Source organism: Agelaius phoeniceus, chromosome 16, assembly GCF_051311805.1.
Source record: "Agelaius phoeniceus isolate bAgePho1 chromosome 16, bAgePho1.hap1, whole genome shotgun sequence".
NCBI lineage: Eukaryota > Metazoa > Chordata > Aves > Passeriformes > Icteridae > Agelaius > Agelaius phoeniceus.
This window is the reverse complement of record NC_135280.1, coordinates 1,569,170-1,588,440: the sequence shown is the minus strand read 5'-3', so window position 1 is coordinate 1,588,440 and position 19,271 is coordinate 1,569,170. Positions and strand designations below refer to the sequence as shown.

Genomic DNA, 19,271 nt, shown 5'->3' with positions numbered 1-19,271 from the left:
CTCATGGATCCCATCCCATCCCACCCCATGGATCTCCTGCCAGGCTCCCCAGAGCCCCCAGCCCAGCAGTTGGGATTTGTCCCCACAGGGAGAGGTGCTGGGAGCACCCCAAATGCTGCAGCTCCTGCTGGGGACCCTCTTTTGGCTGGAATTGCCTCATTCCTCACTCCCAGCACAAGGAAATCCAGGAAAAGGAGCGCGGGGTGTGCCCAGCTTGGGAGGGCAAAGCTGGCACCTGGGGGTGGGCAGGGCAGCTTAACCTGCTGGGGGAGAAATAGAAATAGAGAGGGAAATGTAAATAAATATCAATATAAACATGAAATATATGAATAGAAACTTAAAATATAAACATAGCTATATGCATAAATATAAAAAGATATAAATATAAAAAGTGTGTGCACAGAGTCACCTGCAGTGGGTGCCAGGTCCTGCACAGCCCAGTCCCAAAGATCAGAACAAACCTCAGCTACTCCCTGCCTCCCACTCTGCCAAAACCCCAAATGTTCCCCACCCTAAATGTGCTCCTTAAGCACCCTCTGAGCACCTGGCTGGGCCCAGCAGCTGCAGGGAATTCCCCTCATTTTGTACCTTTTTTTTTTTTTTTTAATTTAATTTTCAGATCCCCTTGAGGCAGGAGATTCTCAACACCCCCCAGCGCCTGAAAGAAGAGGAATTACACCAAATTTTCCTAGCGCTGACACTTTTTTATTTGCTTATAACGCCAAAAGACCTTTTACAGTATCAGTTTATTCCAAAAAGTTGATATTTACAGAGCAAAAATAAAAAACATATTGTGATTGCGAGCGCTTTTACAACAGTGAGTGCCGCTGTTCACTTTGCAGCGGTGTGGCAGTCCCGTGTCACGATGTGGCTGCTCGCTTGGCGGCGGTGCTGTAGTCCTGTGTCACGACACGCGGTTTGCCTTGTGACGGTGCTGTAGTCCCGTGTCATGACACGCAGCTTGCCTTGCAGTGGTGCTGTAGTCCCGTGTCACGACATGCGGCTCGCTTTGCGCCAGTGTGGCCATCCCTTGTCACGACACGTGGCTTGCTTTGCACTGGTGCTGTAGTCCCATGTCACAACACACAGCTCGCTTTGCGGCGGTGCTGTAGTCCCACGTCACGACACACGGCTCGGTTGGCGGCGGTGCTGTAGTCCCGTGTCACAACACACAGCTCGCCTTGCAGTGGTGCTGTAGTCCCATGTCACGACACACAGCTCGCTTTCCGGCGGTGCTGTAGTCCCGTGTCACGACACACGGCTCGCTTTCTGGCCGTGCTGTAGTCCCATGTCACGACACACGGGTCGCTTTCCGGCCGTGCTGTAGTCCCGTGTCACGACACACAGGTCGCTTTCCGGCAGTGTGGCAGTCCCGTGTCACGACACACAGCTCGCTTTCCAGCGGTGCTGCAGTCCCGTGTCACGACACACGCCTCGCTTTCCGGCGGTGCTGTAGTCCCGTGTCACGACACACAGCTTGCTTTCTGGCGGTGTGGCAGTCCCGTGTCACGACACACGGCTCGCTTTCCGGCGGTGCTGTAGTCCCGTGTCACGACACACGGCTCGCTTTCCGGCGGTGTGGCAGTCCCGTGTCACGACACACGGCTCGCTTTCCGGCGGTGTGGCAGTCCCGTGTCACGACACACGGCTCGCTTTGCGGCAGCCATGGCGGCGCGCTTCAGCGGGGTGCTGCAGCTGACGGATCTGGACGATTTCATCGCCCCCTCGCAGGTGACAGCGCCGGGGACCCGCGGGGACTCCCGGGGTGGGCCCTGAGGGGAGGCGGCGGTGCCACCTCAGCCTCTGCCCCTCGGTGTCGCCGCACGGGGCCGTGCCCGGCCATCAAACCCCTCCCGCTGCTGGGCGGAAATGAGGGCTGGGAGTTGATCCAGCCACAGGGCCGGGGCAGGGCTCGGGGACACCGCGGGGACACTGTGGGACACCGTGGGGTCACTGGGACACTGGGAGTCACTGTGGGGTCACACCCGAGATGTCAGTCCTGGATTTGTATCCAGATTCTTACCCAGGATTTGTATCCAAATTCACATCCAGGATTCATATCCAGATTTATATCCAGAATTCGTACCCAGGATTTATATCCAGGATTCATATCCAGGATTTCTATCCTGGATTCATATCCAGATTATGTCCAGGATTCATACCCAGGATTTAGATCCAGATTCATACCCAGGATCCATACCCAGATTCATATCCAGATTCATATCCAGGATTTATATCCAGGTTATATCCAGATTCATATCCAGGATTTATATCCAGATTTCTGTCCTGTGTTTGCTGAGAAGCACGGCTGAAGAACCGAGCTGGGACTATGGGCAGGGCAATAGCAAACCCCAAAACGGTGAATTTTCCCTGGGTTTGGGTTTGTAAGGGAATTCCTCCGGGAAAAACCAGCCCTGCCTTTGTTCTGAGTGAAGGATCTGAGTGAGGGGTTCCTGCCGGGGGATTCGTTTAGGGGAGCCTCAAAGGAGAAGCAGGACACGGAGTCAGGGGTAAATCAGGATAAAATCAGGATAAAATCAGGATAAAATCCAGAAACCCCCTGGGACTCGTGCTGGGGCACCAGGGCAGGGTGGCACTGAGCCCTTTCTGTCCCCAAAGGCAGCTGGGCTGGGCACGGGCACCTCCCTGCAGCTGAGCTGGGACCTGGGCAGCAGCAGGAGGAGGAGGAGGAGGAGGAGGAGGAGGAAGGGGTGGCTGTTCCTGCCACAGCTCCAGAGCTGCTGAGGAGCAGCAGAGCTGGGCTGGGCTGGGATGATGCTGGAGAATTGTTCCTCCTGTTCCCAGGGGGTGAGCAGGACACAGCCTCTGCCCCACATCCCTCTGGCAGGGCTGAGAGAAACTCGGGGAAATTCCAGCCTGGATTGAGGGGCAGGATCCAGAGCTACTCTTTGATCCCTTGAGTTCTTTATTTTTTATTCAATCCCCTAGATTTATTTTTCATTGAATCCCCTATTTTTTTAATTTAATTCCCAATTTTTTTAATCCCCTCTATTTATTTTTTATCCAATCTCCTATATTTATTTTTTTATTGAATCCCCTATTTTTTAAAATTTAACTCCTAATATTTATTTTTTATTGAATCCCCTATATTTTTATTCAATCCCTATATTTATTTTTTATTCAATCCCTATATTTATTTTTATTCAATCCCCTATATTTATTTTTATTCCGTCCCCAATATTTTTTTATCCAATCCCCAATATTGATTTTTATTGAATCCCCTATATTTATTTATCAATCCCCAATATTTATTTTTTATCCAATCCCCTATATTTATTTTTTATCCAATCCCCAATATTTATTTTTTATCCAATCCCCTATATTTATTTTTTTATCCAATTCCCTAATATTTATTTTTTATTCAATCCCCCATATTTAGTTTTCATCCAATCCTCAATGTTGATTTTTTATCAATCCCCTCTGCCTTGCTCAGCTCCTCACCTCCAGGTTCTGCTGCTCTTTCAGGAATGCATCAAGCCTGTCAAAGTGGACAAAAAGCCTGGAAAAGCAGCAGCCAAGATCAGAATTGAAGCTGATGGAAGCTATTTCCAGGTCAATCAGGTACGTGGGGTCTTTGTTCACTGGAAAAAACCCAGAAAAATCAGTGTACTTTAAGTAATTTAATTATCTACATCCATTTAATGCCTCAAAGAGGTGCTGTCAGCATTCCTGTTTTTTTTTTCTTTTTAATTTGTAATCAATAATTCCAATTTTGTGCCACTTTTATGCTCTGAAACGCTGGCATTAATTACTGATTATTAATATAAGAGCAGATAAGCTGAGATTGTATTAAACTTCAATTTATCAGCATTTTAATTTATAAATTATTTTCTAAGCAGTCATTTTATAATCAGTAATTCCAATTTATTCCAGTTTTTTATACTCAGAAACACTGCTATTAATTGCTATTAATTGGTGATGGTTTTCATAAGAGAACAGATAAGATGAAAAGTTTATTTATTTTATCAATATTTAAGGATTGGCAGTTCCAGGTTGGTTGTAACAATGTCCTTGTGCTCACTCAGAGATTTAATCAAGATATTTTTAATAAATTGTATTTGATTTTAAAAAAAAATTTCAAATTATTTCTTTAAAAGCTTGAGGCATTCAGAAGCTTCCAGAATTCAGGCTGAATTTTTCCTATTTTCACCAAAAGAAGTTGGCACTTCTCAGTTAACCAGGCTGGGAATCCCTCTGGGAATGGAACTTGGAACTTGAGGCAGATTTTGATTTAAAAAAAGGAGGGCACAGCACTTCCAAAGGAGCCTGGTTCCTTATTTTAAAATGTTAATAGTGCCTCATTTCCTGGTCTATTCCTGGCTTTACTGAGGAGTGATGATTAGAGGAGAATCTCTTGGGAAATTCAAATTATTCAGGGCAGATAGAAGGGAAATATTTCCTTCCAGAGTCTGGGATGAAATCCCCTTTGCTGTGCCAAATAATCTCATTAAAAGCAGCCAAATTCAGGTGGCTTTGTCCTCATCTCATTAAAATAAAGATGTAAAAATCAAAAGAACAACATCTTCATTATTTGTAACAAAGTGGGGAAGCTCCTCCTTAATTTCTGGGGTCAGAACTCAGCCTGCTCTGGGTTTTTTGGTTTTTTGTTGTTTTTTTTTGTAGGATGGGGAAGCCCAAAAGCTGGAGAAGGCCAAGATCACCCTGAATGATTGCCTGGCCTGCAGTGGCTGCATCACCTCAGCTGAGAGTGTCCTGGTGAGCCAGCAGAGCCACGGGGAGCTCTGCAAGGTGCTGGCCCTCAACAAGGTGGGTCCCACTCACCCTGCAGGAAAAGGGGGAAAATCCACAGGAAAAGGGAATTCCTGAGCCCTCAGACCCCACTGCACTCCTGGGGCTGCTTCTCATTTTTAAAGTTGTGAAGGTGAGCCTGAGGAGCTCTGTGGTGCTGCCAGCTCTGCCACTTTGGGGTTGTTTCTCATATTTCAAGGGTTTGGTGCAGGTTCCTGCCTCAGGGTGAGCTCTGTGGTGCTGCCAGCTCTGCCTGTGCCACACTTTGGGGTTGTTTCTCATTTTTCAAGGATTTAGTGCAGGTTCCTGCCTCAGGGTGAGCTCTGTGGTGCTGCCAGCTCTGCCAGCTCTGCCACTTTGGGGTTTTTTCTCATTTTTCAAGGGTTTGGTGTCAATTCCTGCCTCAGGGTGAGCCTGAGGAGCTCTGTGGTGCTGCCAGCTCTGCCACTTTGGGGTTTATTCTCATTTTTCAAGGATTTTGTGCAGGTTCCTGCCTCAGGGTGAGCCTGGGGAGCTCTGTGGTGCTGCCAGCTCTGCCACTTTGGGGTTTATTCTCATATTTCAAGGGTTTGGTGCAGGTTCCTGCCTCAGGGTGAGCTCTGTTGTGCTGCCAGCTCTGCCACTTTGGGGTTGTTTGCTGTTTTCCAGGCTGCTGCTGCCCACGAGCAGAAGCTGGTGGTGGTTTCTGTGTCCCCCCAGTCCAGAGCCTCCCTGGCTGCAAGGTGCAAACTGGGGCTGCTGGAGACAGCCCAGAAGCTGACCACCTTCCTCAAGGGCTTAGGCAAGTGTGGGCTTTGCTGCTCTCTGGGCTGAGCACAGGTTAAAGGGATTTAACCCCCACAGGGATTCCAGGCTGGCCAAAATTTCAGTCCCACGATGAGCTTGGAGAGAGGGGAGGAAAGCTTGGGAAAAGGAGGGGCAGGGATTTTTTTGTAAGGGTAGGAGGGCAAGGGAAGGGATTTAAACTGCCAGAGGGCAGGGACAGATGCCATGTTGGGAAGGAATTCCTGGCTGGAAGGGTGGGCAGGCCCTGGCACAGATTCCCAGAGAAGCTGAGGCTGCTCCTGGATCCCTGGAAGTGTCCAGGGCCAGCTTGGATCACCCTGGGATAGTGGGAGATGCCCCTGCCTGTGGAACTGGCTGAGCCTTGAGGCTCTTTCCACCCCAAACCATTCCACAGTCCATAAAACCTATAAAGAACCACTGAAAACAATTTAACATTTTACATTTCCACCTCTCCTGTCACCTTTCCTCCTCTTCCCCTGCTGAAAAATGTCCCCTGCCAACTGCAGGGCCCTGCATCTGAGCTTGCCCCTGGTTGAAGTGGGAGGTTTTTTGCTGTATTTTGCTGTATGCTGAGGTTTTTAACCCAGCTGCTGTCCTGCCCAGGTGTGCACCACGTGTTTGACACAACCTTCTCCAGGAACTTCAGCCTCCTGGAGAGCCAGCAGGAGTTTGTGAGGCGCTTCCAGAGACAAGCAGAGGACAAAAAGGCCCTGCCCATGCTGGCCTCTGCCTGCCCAGGTATGCCTGCAGCTCCAGCTGCAATCCCCAATCCAGCAGCTGCTCAGAAAGCTGCAGATGGATGTTCTTACCTGCAGCATGATTCTCCTCACAGCACAGATTTTGGTGCTAAAGCAGTGGTGAGACACCTTAAGATCAATCTGGGCTGACACTTGCTTTGCTTTCTGTGCTGAGCTGAGGCTGAGAATGGCACTAAACCCGGGGTTTGGGGAGAATGGGCAGAGTGAAGGCCTGTTCTTGTTTTTTAATTGTATTTCTGGGTGATGTTCCTTGCAGGCTGGATCTGCTATGCAGAGAAAACCCACGGCAGCTTCATCATCCCCCACATCAGCACCACCAAATCCCCCCAGCAGGTCATGGGCTCCCTGGTCAAGGGCTACTTTGCAGAGCAGCAGGTACAGCTCTAAAAATGCTCTTCTCACTGCAGAACTCCTCCAATTCAACACTTCAGGCTGATTATTTATAAATTTGCTGTGTAATGCACATTTAAGGGTCAGTATTGCCTTGCAGAAGGCACAAATCTTCCTCACTTCTGCCTTAGCTAATGAGTAGTAATTAGGGTAGAACACTGAGCATGGGCTAATTAAATTAAAGCCTCTGAATTATTTGGGAGAGCTGAGGAACCTTATTTTCAGTGTCTTTGTGCCATTGTTGTTTAAATTTGGTGAATAATTTCAAAGAAGTGACCCAAGCCAAGGCTGCAGTGGGGGCTTAGGTGCAGATCCAAAATGATCCCTCATTCCCAGCCTCATGTTCTGCTGCTGTCCTCAGCCTGGAACCCCTGGAATCTTCCCAGGTGGGAGCTGGAGATCCCCACAGCCAGCAAGGGGCTGCAGCACCCCCTGGGATTTCTTGAGGGGATTACTGCCTGGGACACTTGCATGAGGCAGCTGCAGATTTGGGACAAAATTTGGCAATTTCTGGGAATGTTTGGCACAAGAGACTGAAAGAATGGCCCAGGGTCAGTGACCTGATTGCTCAGCCTGTGTTCATTGCTTGGATGATCCTAAGGTTCTGTGGGATTCCAGATCAAGCCCCCAGGGGCTGAGCTTTGGGAGCAGGGAGGAAGTTTATTCCCTAATGCCTTAATTAGGGATTATTGGCTTCTCTGCCTGACCTTGGATCATTGCACCAGAGTGAGGGAAACTTCCAGCAGCTGAAGGGAGCCTCAGGAGGGATGGAAAGAGATTATTCCCAAAGGCCTGGGCTGCCAGGACACGGGGTTGGATGGTGTTGGGAAGGAATTCCTGCCTGGGAGGGTGGGGAAGGGCTGGGATGGAATTCCCAGAGCAGCTGGGGCTGCCCCTGGATCCCTGGAATGTCCAAGGCCAGGCTGGGCAGGGCCTGGAGCAGCCTGGGACAGTGGGAGGTGTTGGGGTTTAAGGTCCTTCCCAACCCAAACCATTCCAGGATTCCCTGAAACCTCTGAAGGTCCCTGACTGCTGACACTGCCTGCAGCTAAAATTGGCTTTAGGAGAGAAATCATTTCATTGACTCACAAATATTTAAATATTTAAACACACAAATACTCATTCATAGTAGGCACAGTGGCATCATTTCCCCCACTCCTTTGCTCCTGGAATGCACTCCCTGGGGCCAGGGGGATTTGGGCTGCCCCAGCCTTGTCTCCCTTGCAGCACCTGCCCCCTGACAGGATCTACCACGTCACTGTCATGCCCTGCTATGACAAAAAGCTGGAGGCCTCCAGGCCAGACTTCTTCAACCAGGAATACCAGACCAGGGATGTGGATTGTGTCATCACCACAGGTAAGAGAGCCACAGGAGATTCCCAATTCCAGCAAATCTGGGAGCCTTGCAGTGTTCCCTGGCTTCACTAACCCTTTGTCTGTGACAGAGGTTGGGTATTGATCTATATTTACATTTATGGTAAAATGCAGGTGCAGTTTAGGGACTACTCTGTGGGGTTTGTTTGCCAAAAATAAGAACTCTTTGTGCCTGGTTCTGCCCTAGGGGAAGTGCTGAAGCTGCTGGAGCAAGAAGGAGTGTCCCTGTCAGATGTAGATCCTTCTCCCCTGGACACCATGTAAGAGCAAAATCCCATTTCAATCGTGTTCTCTTTCCTCCAGGATTTAGGGAGTTCAGAATTCCCCTTTTTGTGTTCCTTTTCCTCCAGGATTTAGGGAGTTCAGAATTCTCTTTCCTCCTGGATTCAGAGAGTTCAGAATTCCCTTTCCTCCAGGATTCAGAGAGTTCAGAATTCCCCTTTTCCTGCTGTTTTACACAAGGGTGTTTGCCCTTGATTTGGTTTCTTGTGTCACTTGAACCAGAACAATTGGGAGTTAAAACATTTTTTGTACAGAATATGGTGAATTTCCACTGGACAATCACTCCAGCTCCTTTCATCCCACAAAAAGCTGCTGCAGGCTTTGGGAAGGACAAGAATCTGTCCCAGTGCTAAAAATTTCCTGAAGCAGAAGCTGTTGCTCCTCCTTAGCAGAGCCACTGCAAAGATCCCAGAATGAAAGCAGAAATAACAAATATTTAGGTCACCCAGTTAATCTGCAGGAGGCTGTTGGTGAAAAATGACATTTAGGACGTGTCAGATGGGACTGGGGTGGTTGAGCTGAGGAGGAACTTCTGCTCCAGGGCCAGCTGCACATTTTGGGGTCTGGGGTGACAGCAGGGCTGGCTCTGCACTGAGCACCCAGAGCTGCCTGTGCTCAGGGCAAGGGAATATCCCAGAGCTCCTGGCACTGGAACACCAGAGAGGTTCAGCAGCAGCCCCTCCCTGAGTTACCCATCAGTTAATGAGGATTAATTAATTAGAGGATCCTGGAATGGCTTGGGTGGGAAGGACTTGAAAACCATCAAACCCCAACCCCTTCTGTAAGAAAACCAAATTACCAAAACACCCAGTGCAAACAACAACCTTCCACTGTCCCAGGCTGCTCCAGGCTGCTCCTCCCTGAGTTATCCATCCATTAATGATGATTATTTAGAGAATATGGAATGGTTTGGGTGGGAAGGACTTGGAAACCATCCAACCCCAACCCCTTCTGTAAGAAAACCAAATTACCAAAACACCCAGTGCAAACAACAACCTTCCACTGTCCCAGGCTGCTCCTCCCTGAGTTATCCATCCATTAATGATGATTATTTAGAGAATATGGAATGGCTTGAGTGGGAAGGATTTGAAAACCATCCAACCCCAACCCCAACCCCTTCCACCATCCCAGCCTGCTCCAGGCCGCTCCTCCCTGAGTTATCCATCCATTAATGAGGATTAATTCGAGAATCCTGGAATCCTGGAATGGTTTGGGTGGGAAGGACTTGAACACCATCCAACCCCAACCCCTTCCACCATCCCAGGCTGCTCCCAGCCCTGTCCTGCCTGTCCTGTGACACTTGCAGGGCTCCAGGAGCAGCCACATCCCTGGCACACCCCATGGCACCATTCATTGCCCGGAGCAGGGCAGAGGCTGGAGCTCGGGGGCAGCTGCAGTTTGGCTCCCTGGGGCCCCCTGGGGCTGTGTGTGTGCCCCCAGGCTCTGAGGTGCTGCTGCTGCTGTGCCCCCAGGCTCGGCAGGGCTGCAGAGGAGCTGAGCTCACACCGCGGCGGGGGCTCAGGGGGGTTCCTGGAGCACATCTTCACCCACGCTGCCCGCCAGCTCTTCGGCATCCACGGGGCCTCCATCCACTACAGACCTCTCAAGTAAGGAGCTGCAATCCCACTGAGAACTCTGGGTTTTTCTCAACAGTTCTCTCCTTGTTGATGGGCTGAGTTTTTGGGGTTTTTTTTTTCCGATGGTAAAGTTCGCGTCCAGGCTGAGATCGGCTGCTCAGCAATAATCAGCCAATGTTAAATAAATCAGCCAATTCCAGGGAGAATGCCAGCCCCTTCTCCAGCCACACCCTGGAGTTTGGCCTGGTGGATTCTCCCACTGATAACTTTTAGAATAATTATAAAGTTTTAGAGTAATTGAAAAGGCAGAGCTGTCGTGGAGCTGGGATCCCTCACCTTGGATCAGGCCAATCAGGAACATTGGTCACTGATTATTGATCCCAAAAAACCTTGTGGGAGGGCTTTGGGGCTCTGTTTAACTGTAGTGAAACACAGAATTAATCACTGAGTTTGAGCATTGAGGCTCATCCACCTGAGATTCCTTCTGGCTTCCCAGTTCTAATTTAATGTGTCCTTTGGATTTAATTATATCCATCATGAGCAATTTTTTTGTAGGATTCCCTGGTTTAAGAAGCAGAAAAAACGGTCTCAAAAACTTGATAAAAATCAAATTACTTACTTTGTTATCAGGACCAGGTATTCCCACTAACCTGAGAAATCTGGAATCCTCAGTCAGGGTTTGTTCCCATGTTTTATGATCCAGAGAAGTCAAAAATCCCCAGTTGATGTTGGCTGAAGGATCTCAGGTCTGTCAGGGAGGGGCTCCCTGTGCTGAGCTTTTCAGGCTTCATCCAGCACAGGTGTCCTCCAGCAAACTCTGCTCAGGTGGCTCCAGCAATCCTGGAAGGCTCTGGAAGGAATTCCTTCCTGTTTTCCTTGGATGGCCCAGAACTGGGACAGCCCTTCAGTGAGACTCACAAAGAATTTGGGTTTTGCCCCTTGAAGATTAAAATAGAAACTGATTTGGAGAAGCCACTTGCTGTGCTCTGCTCCCTCAGGAACAAGGACTTCCAGGAGGTGACCCTGGAGAGGGATGGGCAGGTCCTGCTCCACTTTGCTCTGGCCTATGGGTTCAGGAACATCCAGAACCTGGTGCAGAAGCTCAAGAGAGGGAAGTGCCCCTATCACTACGTGGAGGTCATGGCCTGTCCCTCAGGTGAGGCTGCCCCAACTCCAGCCTGGGGGAGCTCCAGGGCATTCCAGACAGGAGAAAAGGGAGAATCCTCACCCCCTTGGGCTGTGACAGCCACACCAGCACAGCTTGGGGAGGGGGGGATATATCCCAATAATTCCTCAGGATTTAAAGAATTGCAGTTGAATTCCAGCACACAACATTTTCATAATTAATTAATTAACTGCTTTTAAGGAGAATTTCCTGAGCTCTGGTACCTGAGGGGATTTTCCCCCTGAAATTGCCCCAACCTGCCATCACACTTACAGAAAATGCTGCTGTGGCTGGTGGAGGAATATTCAATATTTGCTTCCCTTTTCCTTGTGCTGCTGCTGGCTCCCTTGGGAGCAGGGCCAGCCTGAGCCCCCTGAGGGGCCCCTCCCTGCTGCCTCTGGGAGCTGCTCCTTCCCAAGGGCCCTCCCAGCCCCCAGAACTCATCCCAGGCACTTCTCCCTTTCCTGCAGCTCAGCCTGCAAGGCTGGGCTCACCTGGGCTGGGCTCAGGCTCCCTCCTGGGGCAGCAGATAAGAGATAAGAGCAGGCAGAGCCCCAGCTGGAGCCAGCCCCCATCTCCCTGCCCTGTGGCCCTGCTGCTGGCAGATAACTGGGAGGGCACCTCCATCTCTGGGTGTTTTCATCCCTGCAGCTGTTTGCAGGAGCAGGATAAATGACCTGGAATTTCTGAGGATGTTTTCCCAGCTGAAGTTCTTCATTTCTGGTTTTTCTTTTCCCCCCAGGCTGTCTGAATGGAGGAGGGCAGATCAAACTGGAGGGGGAATCCAGCAAGGAGGAGCTGCAGCAGGTGGAGAGGTTGTATGAATCCCTGAGGGCAGAGGTGCCAGAGGAAAACCAGGCTGTGAGGGAGCTCTATGAGCACTGGCTGGGGGGCTGGGGCTCAGAGAGGGCCCTGCAGGTGCTGCACACGCAGTACCACGCTGTGGAGAGAGCCAGCTCTGCCCTCAGCATCAAATGGTGAGAGCTGCCCTGCCAGGGGAGCCTCAGTGCCTTCTGAACTGACCCTCCAGGGACTCTGGGCAGCTCCTGCCTCTGGCAAAGTGCCTGGCACTGCTCATTCCTCCAGCTGGAGGGGATGGGATGGGAATAAACCCCAAATCTGCCTCTGGGAAAGGCACTGTGCTCATTCCTCCAGCTGGAGGGGATGGGAATAAGCCCCAAATCTGAGGTGATGGAATAAGCCCCAAATCTGAGGTGATGGAATAAGCCCCAAATCTGAGGTGATGGAATAAGCCCCAGAGTGTGACAGGGACACAGCAAGAGAGGCAGAAACACGTCCCAGGCTGGTGGAACAGCCCCGGTGCTGCCAGAGCTGAGGAGCTCAAGGATTGAGAGCTCAGCTCCAGGCTGAGCTTTGTGTCTCAGCCCAGTATTCCTCCCCCAGGCCTTGCTGGGTTGTCACAGCACTCAGGCCCGTGCCTGCCCCTGCTGGAACAGCCTCATCCCATTGGAAAAGGTCCCCTGAGGCCTGGAGCTCTCCCTCTCACTGCCCTGCAGTGCCCTCAGAGAGGGGATCCAAGCCTGGGATCATCCCTGGGGCTGCAGAGGGACTGGAGTGAATGCTGAACAAAACCCCTGTGATTCCTTTTCCTTAAATTATAATAATTTCTACCAAGGGCAGTTCCTTCTCTGTGTTTTCTTCCTAAGAAGCACTCAGCAGGGAGTGACAGAATTGTCACATTTACCCACCCTCAGCAGCCACTTCCTGAGGGATAATATCCCTAAATCCAGACAAAACAGGCACTTACAGCTGGATAACATCCTGAAATTACCACAGAATAATCCCTGGCCTTGGGCTGCCAGGAACCAGAGCCTCCTCTGCACTTTGTTCCAATGAATCCACAGAGCAAATGGTGAATTTTCATGTTTTTAATTAAAAGCTTTCCATTTTTCAGCTGTTGCTGATCATTCATGACCTCACAGTGTTCTAAGGCATCAATGTCCCCCTGCTGCCCCCTCCCTTCCTTCCTGAGGAGCAAAGTGGTGCTTCCAGAGAATTCCCTGTGCCATGCAGGGATTTGGCTGAAGCAGGGAATGGCCAGGGAGGGGCTCCAGGCTGGACTCAGCACATCCAGCCCAGAAATGCACAAAATGCAGTGAGGCTGAATGAGCTGAGGAATGAAATGCCCAGGGATCTGCCCTTGGGGTCACTTGCCCAGTTCCCAGGTCACCAACACACCCAGAGGGGCACCCTGGGCTCCCTGGCTGGCACCAGAGGAGCTGGGATCTGCCCCAGCTTTGGTTCACACCCACAGGGGCATCCCTGCTCCCAGGGGAAACAGAATCCCAAAGGGGACATCCACAATCCAGCATTTCATGGGAACTGGGGAATGCAGGCCCTGGTACCAAGGGAGCTTTTGCAGCTGGATAAATCCTTCCCCTTCCATGCCAAGTAAATACAAACTATAACTTAATAAAAGGAAAAAAAAAAACAAAAAACCAAAATACAACTTGGTTTGTAGCACAGGAAAAAGCCCCAAACCAGACTCCAGTGGCAACAAAGAAAGTCACAGTCCACACATGAAAATCCCTGAAATCAGCTCTGTCCCAGTGCTGGGAGCTGCCATCAAACACTCATTTTCTTCACAAAAAAAAAAAAAAAAATGGAATGACTTCAGTGGTGTGAAGTGCTTCCCCACAGCTGCAAATAAAACTCTGCTCCTTTCTCAGACAAAAATAAATAAAACACAGCCCTGATTTTGCACAAAGTGGAGGCTGTGGAGCCCCAGCTGCTCCCTGGCTCTTGACAAGGCAAAGTCCATGGAGTTGGCACCGAGTGTTTCCCAGTTTTTGTCTTGGAAAAAGCAAAAAGCAGAAAGGGATGCCTGGCAGCACTTTGGTCTTGGCTGCCTGAACTCTGCCCCCCTTGGGAAATCCCTGCTGGGTCTGACCCTGCTCCACCTGGACACCCCAAGGGCTCCCCAGGGCAGCCACTGGGCCACAAATCCCTGTGGGACCTACTGGAAAATAGGGAAAAAAGAGAGGGAAAACCCACCCAAACTGCTGTGATGGGGGATTTGTCAGCACAGGGCTGGAGCTGGGTGGGTTCTGGTGACACCAGTGACGTCCCAGTGTCCATCAGGCAGGACACTGGGCCAGAGGGGCTGGAGCAGGACAGGCAGGGCCAGGAGGGGTCCCAGGAGTCCCCAAAGCCACATCACAGCAGCCCTGGATGGGGATGCAGGGCAGGCAGGGGCTCCATGGGCACAGCACCACAGTCCTGAGCAGCCCTGGCTCCTTCCATGGCAGCTCCCCAAAACTGGCACTGCCCCCTGCTCCAAGCCTGACCCTCTGCCAGCACCCCAGCCCCAAGGGGGGGGTCCCACAGCCTGGGATCCCCCCAAAGGGATCCAGGAGCTGCACAGGAACCCCAGGAGCCAGGGGGGAGCAGAGCAGAGCAGAGCAGCCTCACACAAGCAGCTGAAAGAGAAAATCCAGCCCCAAAATCCAGCTGGGAGCCAAGCTGAGCTGGGCCCAGCCAGGAGGGAGCCCTGGCACCTCGGGGCTGTCACTTCTTCTCCAGGAAGGGCCCAAAGAGCCCCCAGTGAAAGGCCAGCATGGCCTGGGGGTTGGGCCTCTCCTTGGGCTTCTTGAAGTTGTCCCTGTGGGAGCGCAGAGCCCTCAGCACCTCCACGGGGTCTGTCCTGCCCGTGAACCTCTGCACGGCCTCCTCCCTGCAGGGGGACAGCCCTGTGAGCCCTGGGGACACCGGGGACACGCCTGGCCTGGCATGGGCAATGGGGCACACGGACAGTGGGCACTGCCACCCTGTGCTGGGATGGACAATGGGGCACATGGACAGTGGGCACTGCCACCCTGTGCTGGGATGGGCAATGGGGCACACGGACAGTGGGCACTGCCACCCTGTGCTAGGATGGACAGTGGGCACATGGACAGTGGGCACTGCCACCCTGTGCTGGGATGGACAATGGGGCACATGGACAGTGGGCACTGCCACCCTGTGCTAGGATGGACAGCAGGACAGTGGGCACTGCCACCCTGTGCTGGGATGGACAGTGGGCACACGGACAGTGGGCACTGCCACCCTGTGCTAGGATGGACACATGGACAGTGGGCACTGCCACCCTGTGCTGGGATGGGCAATGGGACACATGGACACTGGGCACTGCCACCCTGTGCTGGCTCTGCTGGGGCACACGGGGGCTCTGGGGTGACCCCGTGTCCGGGCAGCCTCCCCTGTCCCCGGGCTGGGATTTCCCAGCAGGGTTTTGGGAGGGGATGGTTCAAGGAGGGTTTTGGGAGCAGATTTGAGGCAGGAGGGTTTTGGGAGCAGGGATGGTGCAGGAGGGGAAGGGGAGCAGGTTTGGGGCAGAGCCCGCAGTGCTTACGTGACCCGCAGGAAGGGGTTGTACAGGAACTCCTCCTGCAGCGTGGAGGGCACCGTGGGCAGGTCCTCATCATCCCTCTGCTGCCAGGGGAACAAAGGTGTCCAAAGGTGTCCCACTGCCATCCCACACCCCAGCCCCCCTGGCACAGGGGGCACCGTCACTTACTTTGGCCCACGCCAGCTTCTCCTTCACCACTTCATTCTCTGGCTCCACCTTCAAGGCGAATTTGAGGTTTCTGACGGTGCATTCGTGGCCACAGAAAATTTTCTGCAGGAGGCAGCGGGCATCAGACCTTCTCCAAGGGCAGGTCCCAGCCCCAGATCCCTGCCCCGAGCCCCAGATCCCTGTCCCAGCCCCAGATCCCTGTCCTCAGCCCCAGATCCCTGTCCCAGCCTGGGATCCCTGCCCTGATCCCAGGATCCCTGCCCCAAGCCCCAGATCCATGTCCTGAGCCCAGGATCCCTGTCCTGAGCCCCAGATCCCTGTCCCAGCCCCACATCCCTGCCCTGAGCCCCAGATCCCTGTCCCAGCCCAGATCCCTGCTCTGAGCCCCCTCCCAGCCCCAGGAGCCCCCCCAGGCTGGGAGGGGACACTCACCGTGTCCTTGGGCAGGGTGCCCAGGATCTGGGTGAGGTTGGTGTGCATCTGCTCCGCTGTGCCCTCGAAGAACTGCCCGCAGCCCCCCACGAACAGGGTGTCACCTGTGGGACAGGGGTGGGCACCGAGGGGCCCCAAGGCTGGGAATGGGGGTGCCTGGGTCACCCCAGCAGTGCTGAGTGTGGGGACAGGCAGCACACAGGGAGTGTGTCCCCAAAAGCCACGGGGGGCACGTGGGCAGGGGGGTACCTGAGAACAGAGCGGGAGCATCCGGGGAATTGTCCTCCCACATGAAGTAGCACATGTGGCCCGAGGTGTGGCACGGCGTGAAGAGACACCTCACCCTGATGGTCCCAAACTGGGGGGACAGAGGGTCAGGGTCCTCCTGAGGGGGACAAACAGAGCCCCCAGACCTCCCCACGCCTGCCTGGGGCCCAGCAGGCCCCAGATCTGAGGGGGCTTTGGGTGGGTCCAGCTGTGTCTGCTCTGATGGCATTTGGGACCCAGCCCCAGGAGAGGGTGAGAGCCTGCAGCACAACCCCAAACAGGCTGGGATTGGGATGAGGTTCCTGGAATCTGTGGGGCCACATCTGCACCCACCCCAGGACACCAAGTGCTGAGCATGGCCCAGCAGCACCAACCCCACTGGGGACCACTGGGGACAGTGCAACAACCCCACTGGGGACAGTGTGACCACCCCATTCTCTTCCCCACTGGGGACAGTGTGACCACCCCACTCTGCTCCCCACTGGCCCCCAGCAAGGACCACCCCACCACCCCATGCAGCAGCAGGAGCCGTGTGTGGGTCCATGCCCGGTGTCCCCAGCCCTGCAGGCCCTCACCGAGAGCTCCTGGCCATGGCTGACCCTGTGTGTGAGGGCCCCGATGCGCTCGTCAGCCCCGAACACCTGCAGGCCTGGCAGCAGCTGGGCCAGCTCCTCATTGCCCCTGGCGTGGTCCCTAGGGCAGAGCAGGGACTGGGATTGGGAATGGAAATGGGTTTGGGACTGGGACTGGGCACCGTCCCCATGGGGACACGGCCACCCCGAGCGGGTCACACCTACCAGTGGTGGTGGGTGGTGAGGATGGCCCTGAGCACCACGTCCTCCTTCCTGATGATCTCCAGCAGCTGAAAGGGACCCAGAGCAGCGGTGAGAGGGCAGGGGAGGTGACACACACCCACACCCACACAGTGACCTGTCCCCTGTGCCACCAGGCAGGGCGATCCCCCAAAAGCGCCCCCTGAGGAGCCACCGGCTGAGGGTGGGACAAAGGCGTGACCCTGCCTGGAGCAGGGGCATGGCACCGCGGCCATGGGGGCATTTTCGGCCGGTGCTTTCTTAGGGAAGGCACAGAGGACAGCACAGTGCCACCGCCGCGGCAGGGACACGGCGGCCGTGCCACCCACCCTGGCCGAGGGCACTGCCAGCCCCGCTCGGCAGCCAGGAGGCTCCGATGCCAGCTCAACACCCAGGGCCGGGAGCTGCTCCGGCTCCGGGAGGAAGGAAATGCCCGAGTCAGCACGGAACGCTGAAAACCCGCGACAGCGGAGGGCTGGCACCGGGGACAGCGGGCACAGCGGCACGGGGGGCACGGCGGCCCTGGAAAGGGGGGGTGCCCATAGGGTCACCCTGCCCGGGGCTGGCTCTGGGGGGATCCCGCTCGCTGCGGGCGCGGCACGGCCCGGGGACCCCGCGGAGCCCGGACAGGGCAGGGCAAGGCAGGGCAGGGGTCCCAGCCACAGCCAGGGCACGGGGGCTCTGCCCTGCCCGGGGATGTCCCACGGATACCCGGCCATGGAGCCACCGCCACTCCCCGGACCCGCTCACCCGCTTGGGGACCGCGGCGTCCACGGCCAGGGCGTGCCGGGTGCTCTCCTCGATCACCAGGTACATGTAGTTGTCCTCCAGCACGGAGATCACCTTCACCTTCATGGCCCCGGGAGGCTGCGGGACCCCGGCGCGTCCCCAGCGCCACCCCCGGGGCGGTCCCCGCGTGTGCGGGGCGGGTCACGCAGCGTGGGGCGGGCACAGCCCGCACGGCCCCGCCATGGCCACAGCGGGACACGGGGGACACGGGGACGGCCCCTGTGCCAGCCTGGGCACACCCTGACACCCCCGGCGTGCAGGAAGGAGGGGAACCCTCAGCTCTGTCCCCAAAATCGGCCCCTGCCCGCCCCCCGGGCCCGCGGGGACAAGGGGAGGGATGGGGGGGCTGGCACTGGTGGCACTGGAGGGACGCAGCAGCGGGGACAGAAGGTGCAGAGCGGTGCCGGACACTGGAGCTGCTGCAGGGGGGTCCCGCAGGGTCTCTGCCCCAGGGACAGGGTCCCACCCCGAGTGCGGGAAGCCCCAAAGGCACCGGGAGCAGAGCTGAGCTGAGCTGAGCATCCCCAGGGCTGGGGCAGGGCTGGCCATGGCCCCCACATGGAATTGTTGAGGCTGGTAAAGTCCTCTGAGACAGAATCCAACCATTCCCCCCGAAACCAAAGCCAGCACTGTCCCACGTCCCCAAGTGCCACATGCACAGGGCTGTCAAATCCCCTCAGGGATGGGGACTCCACCCCTGCCCTGGGCAGCTGTGCCAGGGCTGGGCAGCGTTTCCAGGAAGGAATTTTCCCTAAAATCCCACCCTGAGCTGCCCTGGCCCAGCCTGAGGCCGTTCCCTCTGCTCCTGTCCCTGTTCCCTGGAGCAGAGCCCGACCCCCCCGGCTGTGCCCTCCTGGCAGGAGCTGTGCAGAGCCACAAGGGCCCCTGAGCCTCCTTTGCTCCAGCCCCAGCCCCTGCCCGGCTCCCTCAGGGATTCTGCAGCCCCTGCCCAGCTCCCTCAGGGATTCTGCAGCCCCTGCCCAGCTCCCTCAGGGATTCTGCAGCCCCTGCCCGGCTCCCTCAGGGATTCTGCAGCCCCTGCCCAGCTCCCTCAGGGATTCTGCAGCCCCTGCCCAGCTCCCTCAGGGATTCTGCAGCCCCTGCCCAGCTCCCTCAGGGATTCCCCAGCCCCTTCCCCAGCCCCATTCCAGCCCCTCCATGTCCCTCTTGTCCCGAGGGGCCCAAATGCCCCTTGTGAGGAAGGACTGGCACTCACAGGCAGCAAAACCAGAGCTGAACCCTCCCCTGTTCCCCTTCCACAAAAATACAGCTACCACCAAAGCCCCTGGGGTCCCCACAATGTCACCCACTCAGCCCAGGATTAGGGAGAGTGAC

At 54.7% G+C, this 19,271-nt stretch overlaps 2 protein-coding genes and 1 long non-coding RNA gene across 8 annotated transcripts; 1 reads left to right on the top strand and 2 right to left on the bottom strand.

Moving 5' to 3' along the window:
* Positions 1-683: 683 nt before the first annotated feature.
* LOC143695333 (uncharacterized) lies at positions 684-5,423 on the bottom strand. The gene is made up of 2 exons (XR_013184434.1): positions 5,219-5,423; positions 684-5,117 (listed from the first exon to the last, which is right to left on the bottom strand). It is a non-coding gene; the product is annotated as an uncharacterized LOC143695333 (long non-coding RNA).
* On the top strand, positions 1,577-13,016 carry CIAO3 (cytosolic iron-sulfur assembly component 3). The gene is made up of 11 exons (XM_054643386.2): positions 1,577-1,731; positions 3,487-3,582; positions 4,645-4,788; positions 5,419-5,551; positions 6,160-6,294; positions 6,571-6,689; positions 7,932-8,061; positions 8,266-8,338; positions 9,833-9,967; positions 10,936-11,093; positions 11,845-13,016. The coding sequence occupies exons 1-11, from the start codon at positions 1,666-1,668 to the stop codon at positions 12,081-12,083; spliced, it is 1,428 nt and encodes a 475-aa protein (XP_054499361.1). The 5' UTR covers positions 1,577-1,665; the 3' UTR covers positions 12,084-13,016.
* Positions 12,977-18,657, bottom strand: HAGHL (hydroxyacylglutathione hydrolase like). 6 transcript variants are annotated; one of them, XM_077186687.1, is made up of 8 exons: positions 17,898-18,077; positions 17,133-17,197; positions 16,911-17,028; positions 16,318-16,453; positions 16,069-16,208; positions 15,637-15,738; positions 15,472-15,551; positions 12,977-14,796 (listed from the first exon to the last, which is right to left on the bottom strand). In XM_077186687.1, the coding sequence occupies exons 1-8, from the start codon at positions 18,000-18,002 to the stop codon at positions 14,631-14,633; spliced, it is 912 nt and encodes a 303-aa protein (XP_077042802.1). In that variant the 5' UTR covers positions 18,003-18,077; the 3' UTR covers positions 12,977-14,630. The 6 variants fall into 6 exon arrangements, with proteins under 6 accessions (XP_077042802.1, XP_054499357.2, XP_054499358.2 ...); XM_054643382.2 differs by having other exon boundaries at positions 16,318-16,426; positions 17,898-18,075; XM_054643383.2 differs by having other exon boundaries at positions 16,069-16,172; positions 16,318-16,426; positions 17,898-18,073.
* Between the last annotated feature and the right edge of the window lie 614 nt (positions 18,658-19,271).